The 13261-nt window shown below is 36.9% G+C and overlaps 1 protein-coding gene across 10 annotated transcripts in view; it reads right to left on the bottom strand.

Annotated features, from left to right (window-relative positions):
- The window catches only part of LOC132111669 (gephyrin), an 86149-nt gene extending 73430 nt beyond the window's left edge, over window positions 1-12719 (bottom strand). For all 10 annotated transcript variants that reach the window (XM_059519187.1, XM_059519191.1, XM_059519190.1 and 7 more), the window contains exon 1: window positions 12576-12719. In XM_059519187.1, the coding sequence (XP_059375170.1) occupies window positions 12576-12639 (64 nt within the window). In that variant the 5' untranslated portion in view covers window positions 12640-12719. The remainder of the gene's footprint in view (window positions 1-12575) is intronic.
- Window positions 12720-13261: the final 542 nt, after the last annotated feature.

Here is a 13261-nt window from a genome sequence, read left to right as displayed (position 1 = left end):
TCCCTTATGTATTCAGAGTTGTATGTGTCTAGCGTTGAACTGATGTGTGTTTTGAGTGCTGTTGACAGTGGAGGGGTGTAATGAGAGTAATGATTAAAGGCCGATTAAAACTGCATGAGGATTATCGTGCTCGTTTTCAGCCTCTGCTCTGCCAACTATTAAACACTGCTGCATTTCAGCCACTGCTCTACTAGTATATCTGTGTAAATGCATTAATTTACAAACTCTTAGATGTAGCTTTTACGTCACTGATTAAAATACTCGAAATTCGGAAACTGAATTAGAATTTTAAAAGCATTCTTAATTCAATACTGAAGGATGCAAAACACTGCTGTGTGTGTGTGTGTGTGTGTGTGTTTGCATGCGTCTCGTGATCTGGCCTGCTCTGTGAACTCTAATGGTTGAACGTGATAAATATATGACCAGCCATGAACCCCTTCAGAGATCCATTTAATCAGCAGAGGGCCAGAGTGAAAAATACACCATTTTTAAGGCCAGCTCTCAGGGCATCATGGGACAGAGGAGGCCAAAGGTCATTGCTTGTCCATTTAGAGCCGAAAAAAGCATGAGGTCTCTGAAATAAATGTCATAATCTAATGTGAATTATATCTTGTTACACTGATATACTGTCAAACTGAAATGGATCTCAACCTATTTTTAGCGCTCCTATTGAAACAACTTAGAATAATAGGGCCCTATGATTTCCGCGATGCAGAAAATGCAGACAGAATCGCGGAATCCAGTCATAAAAACAGAATTTACAGTTTAGTGCGGAATGTCACGGAATTTGTCAAATTTAATTAATCAAGTAGGTCATTGTACTTAATCAAATAGCGATATGGACTAATATCTAGTGTTGGACGATATGGTAATTTTTCAAATAGTCATATCATCAACCCGTGAGATCTACGATACACGATATTATCGTGCATGTGTGGAGCAAGAGAGAGAGAGAGAGAGACTCTTTGTTCTTGTCATAGCAGAACTATTTGGTGTTTTAAACCACGCAGGTGCGCGAGAGAGAGCCTATGGAATCACCAATAATCGGAAAAATATACTTTCAAACATACTGATAAACTAACGTTAAATATAAAAATACTGTATTTTAAATAGCTAGTTCACATATTGTCGGGCACAACTGTCATATCGCGCGTCCGGTGATAAATTTGCCGCATCTGCACATGGAAGTTATCAGTCTAAATGTTCTGCAAAATCAGTCAACAGTGAAAATCAATAGTAGATTTCATTTAAAGTCCAGCAGTTTAACACTAATATTGGGCATAAACGGACACGTTAAATATAAAGTATTCAAAACAGGTAAGTTCATATATTTGTAGTTAAGTTGAATTGAACTGATGCATCAGTCATACAGCGCTCTGGACCGCACGCCTCATGACGAGACCGACGCACCGCCACAGAAACAAGAATGAGATGCGTTCTGACATAACTGTGGCATTAAACTCATAAAATATTGCACATATATAGGCCGTTCAGTTTACTTGTTAAAGTGCAATGAAATACCTTATATCTGTAGATGATGTACGTCTGTTTGTGGATGGAGACTTTGTAACGGTCAAAACTCTGTATTTTGCATGCATCACATTATAGTGTGGAGTGCATGAAAATAATAACAAGGCAGCAGAGCAAACTTATTATGCAGTGGTTCTCACGTTCTAACACTGTTGGGAATGTTACTTTAAAAAAGTAATTAGTTATAGTTACTCACTACTTGTTCTAAAAAGTAAGTTAGTGAGTTAGTAACTGAATTACTCTATAATAAAAGTAACTCGTTACCAGGGAAAGTAACTATTTGCGTTACTGTATAAAAAAAAAAAGTTGCTATATGTCAAAGAATTTGTTTTTTTTACTAGTTTTCACAAGTCAGTTGAAATAAGTAGAACAGACAGGTGTTCGTACATAACTTTCGAGATTTATTGCACGTCAACAGACAGCAAGAGTTTTATCCTGCACTCTTTGTAAGAAAAGTGTTTTTGGCCACTAGCTTTGCAGATGCGTGTGTCACACATTACATGTACACATTACATGCACGTTCTTGTCTTTGACTACAATGAATTTGAAGTAGTGCTTATATCTCCACCTTAAAAATGCCAACTTTTCATCGGATTGCTCCTGACTCGCCATTTCTGCTGCTGCTGCGAATCTCTGTGTAGCTGTTGCGTGTGTGTGTGACTGTGTGTGTTTGGCGCCGCTGGCGCGTGTGTGTAAAAACACTGGCTCTGATTGGCTACCATGAAACACATGACTCTGCCTTAGCCAATCATAATCGCTTATCTCGTTATTAACCCACCTGCTCACTCGCTGTGTGAGCCAGGGGTGCGTTCGGATTGCATATTAAATCAATGCATAGTAACGCACCGTATTTAACGTTCAGTAACGTTAACGGCGTTGTAACGACGGGAAAAGTAATTAGTTAGATTAATTAGTTACTGAAAAAATAACGTCGTTACCTAACGCCGTTCTTTTAAACGCTGTTATTCCAAACACTGCGTTCTAACCACTATGGATGGTAAGTTCGCTCTGCCGCCTTGTTATTACTTTGTCTTTACTTTATTTGTAAGCCAAGAAAGAGTTAATCTCTCATGTTTGAGAAGAGTGCGATGTCGTGTACCAGCCATTAAATGTGTGGGACACCATCTCCTCATTTTCTTTCCCTTTCATTTCATGGATTTAACGAGTTATCCGAGTCATAGTGGACAACTTCAGCGACTCAAGGCTCTAATCCGCCTGTGCTCACACGCGCTGTGTGTGTGTGTGTGTGTGTGTGTGTGTGTGTGTGTGTGTGTGTGAGAGAGAGAGAGAGAGAGAGAGAGAGAGAGAGAGATGCGGTGCTGAAGTGAAATTGCAGGACAGTTTGATAGCCGAATTATAATAAGCAGCCTAATAAAAATAAAAATAATAGTTATTATTATTATAATCTAATACATTAATAGGAAAATTAGCCTAATATTGTCTTGATTATCGACAGAGAAATCTGCTTATGTCGATATCTCTGACTATCGTCGATACACGATACTATCGTCTATTGGCACAACCCTACTAATATCTGTAAATATTAAGCCAGAAAAGTCTATTTAAATATGAATCCTGCATGGTCTGTGTTAATGAATGGCGCAGAAGCATGGCTTTGTTTTTTTACACACACTGAAGAGCGTGTGACGCTCGCGGTGATTTCAGCATCTGTCGTCTCACTAAATGAGGACAGAAACACATGAAGAACATCTCCTGAACTGCTCTGAGAGTCACTTCATGAGCATTTGACCATTTGATTTGAGTAAAACTAGCGTCATATCACATACACAGAAGGTATTGACTGTAACCAGTCAAAATAAAAGTCTGGTTTAATTTAAAGACAAGTATTTGCCAGAAATGTATTACTATTGTTCAGCAGAATGTACATAGCCTACTACTACTACTACTACTACTACTACTAAAAAGAAACAAACATTATTTTTTTAAGGAATAATCACACAACATTTCTTTCATGTTTTATTTTTAATAGTAAATCCCCTTTGTTTACCAAAAAAATTAAATAAAGTTTGATTAATTTTTTTAATAATTAAAAGATAAATTAAATGAATTTATATGCCTTCATTTGATAATCAGAAAAATGTAAATACACTATAGAATTTCTGAGGGGAAAAACATTTCAGAAGGCTATTTTAAGAAAATAAAACATATGGTGAAGAAAAAATAAAACATTTCATAGGGCCCTAAACGTAATTGTTTGATAAACTTTTAATAAATTGTTGTGAAAATTAATAAGTTTAATAATTTAAATTAATTAGACATGCTGCTTGATTAATACAATTTAACCATTAAAAAGGAGTTGAGAAAAATTTAAACAGAAAAAAAAAATCCAGAAAAGTTCAAACGGAATTTAAAAAAAAAATAAAACAGAAAGTGTGTGTGTGTATTTATATATATATTTTATTATTATTATTATTATTTATTTATTTGTGGAAACATTTTACACTTTTATTTTTTAATCCATTATCAAAAGATTTAACATTTCGTAAATATAAATAAAATAAAAAATAAAGAAATATCGGCTAACACCCCACCACCAATTTCTTTTTATTTATTTTTTTTGTGTCTGAATCAGGAGAGAAATATTCACATATCAAATACTGTTTACAAGCCAAAACAGACCAAAACTATTTTAAACAAATATGATAGCAGATGGACTTTTTGACTTGAGGAAGTAATATTATGAATTATTGACTAGCATTTTGGCCAGAAGCTACACTATAAAACAAAAATGTGTGTTTGCTTCTAACATGAATGCAGCTTTTCACTTCACAAGACGTTTATTGATGGACTGGAGACATTTGGATTACTTGTGGATTATTGTGATGTTTTCATCAGCTGTTTAAACTCATTCTGACAGCACCCATTCACTGCAGAGGATCCATTGGTGAGCAAACTCTTGGATGTCCTGAGTACATCCAGCAAATTTTAATTTTCTGAAAAATATTCCTTTAAAAAAAAGTTAAACTTGGGTGTCTGTTATGTAAGCATACAGGCCTGTCTGGCTGTTTGAGGGTCACACAACACACCAACTGCAGTGAATTCACACACACTGAGTGTAAGTGGGAAGTGAAGCATAGGCTAGACGGCATGGTATAAATGCCCTACTGGATCATATTTCCCAGTGCTCCAAATCCCCAGCAGGACACAGACACAGAGCCAACACGTTCATGAGCCATTACACATTTATGAATGGAGCTTGTGGTGTGGAAATAGAGGCAGGCCTTGGAGCCAACCCTGCTGGAACACACTGCAAGAGGACAGGAGAACTGTCAGTCAGCAGGGCAACCAATAGCAGAGTGGGAGAGTGGGAGAGTCTAAGCCAGGGGACCTTCTTGAGAAAATAAGTCTTCAATAAGTGTGTATTTAAACAATGATAAAACCATGGTGGAAATTATACAATGTTAATTTTGCATACAAGTATAATTATTTTCTTCAATGCCATGAGAGCAGCAAGGCTATCTTCTTCATGGCGAGAACAAAGTGAATAACAAAAGTCATACAATCAACAAAAAATGACATAAAACATTTAAGATTTTTAGAAAACAAAAACTCTTAACATAAATTGTGCAATCCAGTAAAATATGTTTAACAGTCATAGGAGTTTTACAAAGAAGACATGGTACACATTTTAATAAATAACCATGTATAAATGTGAAAAATAATAAATAACTTATTCGATTCCATGTCATGTTAAACAAATTAATGTCCAAAATAAATAAATATATCAATAATTTGGACTTTTGTGAAGGCATGATTATAAATAATTATTTATTCTGTCTTTTATTTAAAATAAAACAGAGGTGAATATAAAACAATTTAGCATTTAGGCATATTTTATGTAAAATAAGAGCCAAAATAATAATTTTTGATTGATCATGTAATCATGTTAGCACATATTTATGTAAAACCATATCCATTTTCAAAATTATATTAATGCTTGCCAGCAAAATTATTTTTATTGTAGTTCTTATTTGACACAGAAACAGGCATGAATGCAAAATTATGTAAAAGAGTCCAATAATTTGACGTCAGCATGTTTTATGTAAAATAAAAAGACAAGCTTATATGCAAAAAAAAAGTCATAAAAACATGTTTGTATCATGTATAATTACATGAAATAAATAAGATCACTTTCCCATGCACACATCTTTATAATGTAAGAGTCAAAATAAAACAAGTTAGCATGTCAGAATGTCTTTAGGTAAACCATTTTCTAAAATAATGCATAGCTTATAGAATATTGTAATATTTAAGCATGTATTTAAAATAATAGGCATAATAACAGATAACTGCATGAAAGAATGTCTTTATGTAAAATAAAAGCCATAATAAAGAAATATCTTAGCTACCTAATGTTTAACTGTAAATCTGTGTGTAGGACTTGCATACAGACCCTTCAATTTCAATTCAGTCTGTACTAGTCGGACTAAGTGGGCCCCTTATGCATTTCAAAGAATACTTCATTGCCATGGGGTTACACTATAACCGAGACTTACATTAAGTATATATCTCAGTACAAGCTATGGCTCTCTAAACGGCAGAGAGATGCCTCAAAGATAATCCGCTTCAAAAAGAAATTATTGTGCCCATGCTGAGAGATCTGAGCTCTAAACATATGCAGATAACAACTGCAATGGATTTATCATGAGCATACAATTTCATCGCACTCACATCTGGACAGAAATCCCTCGATGGAACAGAATAATAATCTCCTAAACTGAAGATACCTTCGGCATAGTAAGGTTACCAGAACAAGAATGGCTTTCGATTGGTCAATAGCTTTCTGTACGACAGCTACGCAACCAGATAAATTGGGGTAATAAATGAATCAATTTTAAAACAAGGCAGAAACAAATAATGATAGATATTACTGAACTCACAGCAAATGCAACAAACTTAAAGGGGTCATATGATGCCATTTAAATTTTTTCCTTTCTCTTTGGAGTATTACAAGCTCTTGGTGCATAATGAAGATCTGTAAATTGGCAAAGACTATAAGTCTCAAATGCAGAGAAATATTCTTTATAAAAAGTAATTATGTCCCCACTGGATGCAACAAATGCCTCGTTTGTAATGGGTTTTATTGGTTTTGTCTCATCTAGTGATGTCCGGATGTCCAGGTCGAACCGGTTCACCAAATCGAACTAAATCATTTGAAACGGTTCGCGTCCCCAGTACACACTAATTCACAAATTACTTAAAGGGTTAGTTCAGCCAAATATAAAAATTATGTCATTAATAACTTACCCTCATGTTGTTCCAAACCAGTAAGACCTCCGTTTATCTTTGAAACACAGTTTAAGATATTTTAGATTTAGTCCGAGAGCTCTCAGTCCCTCCATTGAAAATGTATGTACGGTATACTGTCCATGTCCAGAAAGGTAAGAAAAACATCATCAAAGTAGTCCATGTGACATCAGAGGGTCAGTTAGAATATTTTGAAGCATCGAAAATACATTTTGGTCCAAAAATAGCAAAAACTATGACTTTATTCAGCATAGTCTTCTCTTCCGTGTCTGTTGTAAATGAGTTCAAAACACTGCAGTTTAGTGATATCTGGTTCGCGAACGAATCATTTGATGTAACCAGATCTTTTTGAACCAGTTCACCAAATCGAACTGAATCGTTTTAAACTGTTCGCATCTCTAATACGCATTAATCCACAAATGACTTAAGCTGTTAACTTTTTTAACGTGGCTGACCCTCCCTCTGAGTTCAAACAAACCAATATCCTGGAGTAATGCATGCACTCAAACAGTACACTGACTGAACTGCTGTGAAGAGAGAACTGAAGATGAACACCGAGCCGAGCTAGATAAGAAGAATCGAGGAGCTGATGATACTGCGCATGTGTGATTCAGCATGAAGCAAACCGACACACAGAGCGCATGAACCGAACTGATTCTTTTGGTGATTGATTCTGAACTGATTCTGTGCTAGTGTTATGAGCGCGGGTAAACCAAAGGCTTGAATCAAGGGCAATCATCGCAAATGACGCCATTACGTCGAGCGCAAAAGAACTGGAGAACCTTTTTCTTCAACCGGTTTATTGAATCGAACTGCCCGAAAGAACTGGATATCCAGACTGCTTTGTTTTGAACTCTCTCTCACAACAGACACGGAAGAAAAGACAATGCTGAATAAAGTCATCGTTTTTGCTATTTTTGGACCAAAATGTATTTTCGATGCTTCAAAAAATTCTAACTGACCCTCTGATGTCGCATGGACTACTTTGATGATGTTTTTCTTACCTTTCTGGACATGGACAGTATACCGTACACACAGCTTCAATGGAGGGACAGACAGCTCTCGGACTAAATCTAAAATATCTTAAACTGTGTTCCAAACATAAATGGAGGTCTTACGGGTTTGGAACAACATGAGGGTAAGTTATTAATTACATAATTTTGCTATCTGGGTGAACTAACCCTTTAAGGCAAAACACTGATGATATAGTATTTAGTGAAAGTAGGTCCAAAGTCTGACCCATTAACTTTGAAAAATAGATAGTGATCTTCAAAAATATGCACAAACACACCCTTATGTTTCTGTGGTGAAAACTAAGGAACTACGAACCTCTGAATACCATATTACATATACATATATATATATATATATATATATATATATATATATATATATATATATATATATATACACACACACACACACACATCAAGCTGTAGTCATTTGTCCTCTACACACCCAAAGGGTAACTACAGTCACAGAACGAGGAGCATAAATCCAGAAAAATGTCATCCGTGTCTACATGGAAAGGAGTACTCGCATAAACCAGTACATAAAAGCAACACATTTGTCTTTAGCTTTGATTTGATTTCTAGTACATGAGTCGTTCTGAAAACCCTGACCAAAAAGCTGTTATCTACATTCTCCAAGCTGATTTCCAACACCTATGAAATTATGCCCCTGTAATTCAATACTGATGGCTTCGAAACGATACCTGGGGACCGACATCTGAACTATCTTTCATTAAGGCTTATTAATAGCAACTGTCGACGTTCAACTGAGATTAGATCTTGGCAGAGGCTTATGTCTTTCAAATACAAGGTCCTCTACTGCCTTTAAGTCTGGCACATGAGTTCCCAATTGCTATTCAAGTGTCTGCACCTTCACCACCTGAGGGTTTCAGGAGGGGTTAACGGGACTTGAAGTCTAAACTTTTGGAGAGCTGCTTGAGTGGTAGCACAAAGATACTCTTCACAAGGGTGTTAACATGCTTTGACATCACAGTGGCCATGAGGAACTACATCTGAAGGTGGATCTCAAGAGGGTGGATAAGGCAGGAGCAGCTGGTGACTAGTCATAAAAATTAAATGCAACGATTACAGAATTTAATGGATTGCTATGATACATTGTTATGACTGGGTTATAATAAATTATTATGCAGGGATTATGTATTTTTATAGGTCAACCTGGAAATTAGAATCACCTTGGTTCCTTCAACAAAGAGCCTATAGGATGTGTTCTATTGTCTTTTGGATAACAGCATAAAAAAAGCTCTGGGACCAACAAAAGTTTATGATATTTAGACATTTTGATCATCAAGATCATCTACACAAAAGATATTCAACCACTAAGCTGAACTTTTGGTTTAGAGAACACCACTTTGTGCTTATATTGATGTAACACATTGAGTATTATTATAATGATTCTAAGAATTCTTCATTTGTGGCCACAATTTATTTATTTTCATTTTTCCCCCAGCATGCCATGTGCGGGACTCCATAGGGAAAACAACCACTGAGACAATACTAAATTCCAGAACTCAATAATTTCCTGTGTTAGAGGAAATAAAGCCTATCAGAGATGGGAATGCACCTTTCTTCAGTTTATTCGTTGAAGCACGACAGCTGTACAGAAGGAGGAGCCCTGCCCACACGGGAGGATCATTGTGAACACCTCAGAGACGAGCCCTGACAGCCGTGAATGTAACTCTGATGCTGGCACCTTTGAACGGAAAGATGAGAGCTGGAGAGGAAATGATCGAAAAGCTAGCTCTTTTTCTCTATGTGTCATTTCATGTATCAGATATCAAAGAGGAACCATCGACTTACCAACAGATGTGTCTGACCCTCCATAGCATGTAACTACAGCTGAAGCAATCAGAATGAAAAACGCTTGGTTGAGCAAACCTGATGAATGCAGTAAATATATGGCATTTACAACACAACAAATTCAGTCCAATATCACAATCCCCTTCAGGGAGGCGGTTTGTAGGATACACAAATATTTTACTGTTCTATGAAAACCAAAAGCAACACCCTCCCAAAAATTAAAGCCTCTGAGCTCAGCATTCAACCAAAACCTTGAGAATCCAGAGAATCCTTTATCCATCCTTTGTATTCATTCAATCTTTCCCCCTAAAATGATCCAGGCTATGAAAGTTATATGTAAAACATTCATAATACCAGACAGCACTCGGAACAATGATAACATTTGCCTGGAAACCACTCTGAAATCTGCAGTGCATGCAGACTCTGTCTTGCCTGCTACCCTAAAAATAAACACCAAAACAAACCAACTTTGAATAGCACAAAATCAATAGTTTCTGATTTAGATTCTATTTACATGCAATTTTAATACATAGTCTAAACATTTTGGACACTTATTTTTAGACTAAGCCACATTTGGAAGCCCCTGCCATGATCCTATTTCACCAATTTACAACATCTCAAACAAGGGGTCAAAAGGTTTTTGCTTTTCCATGCACAGCTGAACAATAAAGGTAATGTATTGCTTGCTCACTATTAAGTATGCATGTTCTGTAGTTCTATGTACTTGGTCCCATTTTTGTTTCACTCTAAGGCATCCATACTCGCTCTCACTCCCCCTCCCTGCCTCCTTTAAACACACACACACACACACACACAGAGAGAGAGAGTTCCTTATCAATAAGTGTGCGCTTCCACGAAATGCCCCTACATAGTGCAGGCATGCTAACCAATCTCCTAGAAGGGCTAGGCGTGACTGCGACTAATGATGGACTAGATCAGCTGATGTTAGTATAAGAAAAAAGGAAGGGGGGGGGGTATACTCGGGAAAATCCCAAACACCTCCTCTCATATATTTTTCTGTTATGGCTCCACACAGCTGAGGAAAATGTTGTGAAAACACAAATATGAGGCTGATGGCCTTTCAGCACCAGAAAAGTGGACAGCACCCTCGGCCAGCAGTCATGCTTATACAGGGGTGTGTCAGGGGAGGGTAATTCACACAATGTTTCATACCATGCCCTCTCACGAAAAGCATCTCAGAGGCGCGTGCTCACTGAATAGGCTCGCGGAAACACACCGAGACAAATGTCATGAACATGTGACACACTGCAAAGTCACTGACATTTCCATTCAGTCAATGTGTGCATTTCATCACTTGTGATGGGAAATCCAATTCATTTCCACAAACTGGTTCCTTTAAGCAGTTGGTTACAAAGAACCATTTCACAAAATGATTCAATGATTTGTTTACATCATCATGTGATCCCTAACATCCGGCAGTGGTATATTACATGCTCTAAAACCTTCCAGTATGACCATCTATACCCATATGATGCTGTTTATTAAGGTACATTCTGTTAATAAAGGTTATTATAGTAATTTCATGTGTCCCACTTGGATTTGTTGTAGCTATAATTCAAATCATAAACAGTTACTTACATTTACAAAATCAATGAAAAGGTGGTGGTTGCTGTTTTTTTTTTTAAATAAAAAAAAATGTATTAAATTAAAAACTCTGTAAATGTGTTGCAGTGAAATAGGGTCATTTCAACAAGAAACCACACATTTGGGAAAATGGGTGTGAAAAACTTCACTACACAGATTTTGCTACAGGTTCAAGTTGGTCACAAGAATTAGCAGAGATGACCAACAGAAAATATTTCACTTTGCCAAACTATTGACAAAAGGCAAGTGAACCCCTTTTTTTTCAGCGGATTTTTACTGAAATTTTGCTAATGTGGCTGCACATTCATGCATGTTGATAAAACCGGCACATTATTTATAAGAGAGACATTTTCGGAAAATGGAGCGATTCTGACTCATTTACTCACTGATTCGAGAAACATTTTTCGAAAATGTCTCACTTATAAATAATGTGCAGAGTTCCATAAATACAGTCGGAAAAGTCGATTAATCCGACTCGAACGAACGAGTTCCATCCTCCAAACGTGAACAGATTCATTACAAAGATCTGACTCAAAAAAGAACGATTCGTTGACAAACCGGACATCGCTTTTCATCTCTCATTCCCCTTGTTAAAGCAGCGATATTTAACAGGAAGTCGTCTGCCTCATTCCCGTTTTTAGACCAAATTGGGGTGGCGATCTATGAAGACGACTCAAACGCATACAGGAGAAGACCACTAAATCGCGTGAATAGTGAAAGCCATTATCGGTTACCCTCGTGTTTAAAGTGCATTCCTGAGTGGATCTATCTATTGCACGAGACGCTATATATATTTAAATCTCACCGTGCATGTGTGCAGCCTCAAAGCAAACCTGAAGCCGAGATGCTGCTGTGCAGAAATCCATGAGAGAGAGAAAAAAACACCGCGTGACCAACTCCAAATACCAACTCGTTTCTACATAACAACACTATTCAGCAAACACACATGTTAATATGACCATAAACAGACATTTAGCAGTGATCGGAGGGTTCATTCACAGATATAAAGAGGGTTTTCCAACGATCTGCTCTATGTTATTTGGATGTCTTGCGAACAAGCTATGAATAATTCATCACACAAACTGTTGTCTTGACACTGAGCTGTGCTGCATGACAGACCAAAGGCAGATCACATACAGCCGGATACATTATAACATACAAGTATAAAATCAATATGAGAATATATAGATAAATAAACGCACAGCTTCTGCAAATGAGTCGAGGACCGCGAGCAATAAATGGGCAGAACTCGCTCAGATAGGAATCAGAACCGGCACGACAACAGCGGGCAGGACCAGCACGAACGACGAGCTGTAAAAGGGGCTAGTGTCATTTTGTATTTACCTGTCAATATTCCAACTCGGAATTGGTGGTCGTGGTTGGTTAAAATCATCCCGTCCGACGCCATGTTTAGCAGCGCTCTCGCCCGCACTGACAAGCCTGAGCAGAGCCGAGAGACGAGCGCGTCGAACTCGGGGGGAGGAGTCAGGCGAGAGCAGCCGAACTCCGAACACGACACTGGAGGTTTGGCTACAGTTTATTCGCAAATTATTATTATGTTTTTCTAAACGTTGGAGAATGACAAACGTTACGAAGTTTATGAAGGGTTTATGCGCTACAACACGTGTTATCTTCCATGAATGTGACTGTAATTAGTGGTCATTGTGTTTCAACGTAATGTACATGTATTTTATTCTCTATCACCACCACCATTTCATTAAAAAAATTTGGTAACAATTTATAATAAGGTTTCATTTGTTAACATTAGTTAATTAGTTAACAAACTAAAAATGCACTAGGCCTAGGCTATTTCTATAGCATTTATTTATCTTAGTTGATATTATTTATTTTTTAATCAAAAGTCGTATCTGTTAACATTAACATAACATCCATTTTTCTGTGGCCTTTGGCATTTGAAAGTTTCAGCAATATCTCACATATTTCACCATGTGTCTCCTGTTTAGCCCACCTACTAATTTAGGAATATGAATATATCACAGAACTATTCAGTGCTACCTGAAATGGTCAAA

Source organism: Carassius carassius, chromosome 31, assembly GCF_963082965.1.
Source record: "Carassius carassius chromosome 31, fCarCar2.1, whole genome shotgun sequence".
Lineage (NCBI taxonomy): Eukaryota > Metazoa > Chordata > Actinopteri > Cypriniformes > Cyprinidae > Carassius > Carassius carassius.
Note: the sequence above shows the minus strand (reverse complement) of the source record. Positions and strands in the feature narration are given on the sequence as shown.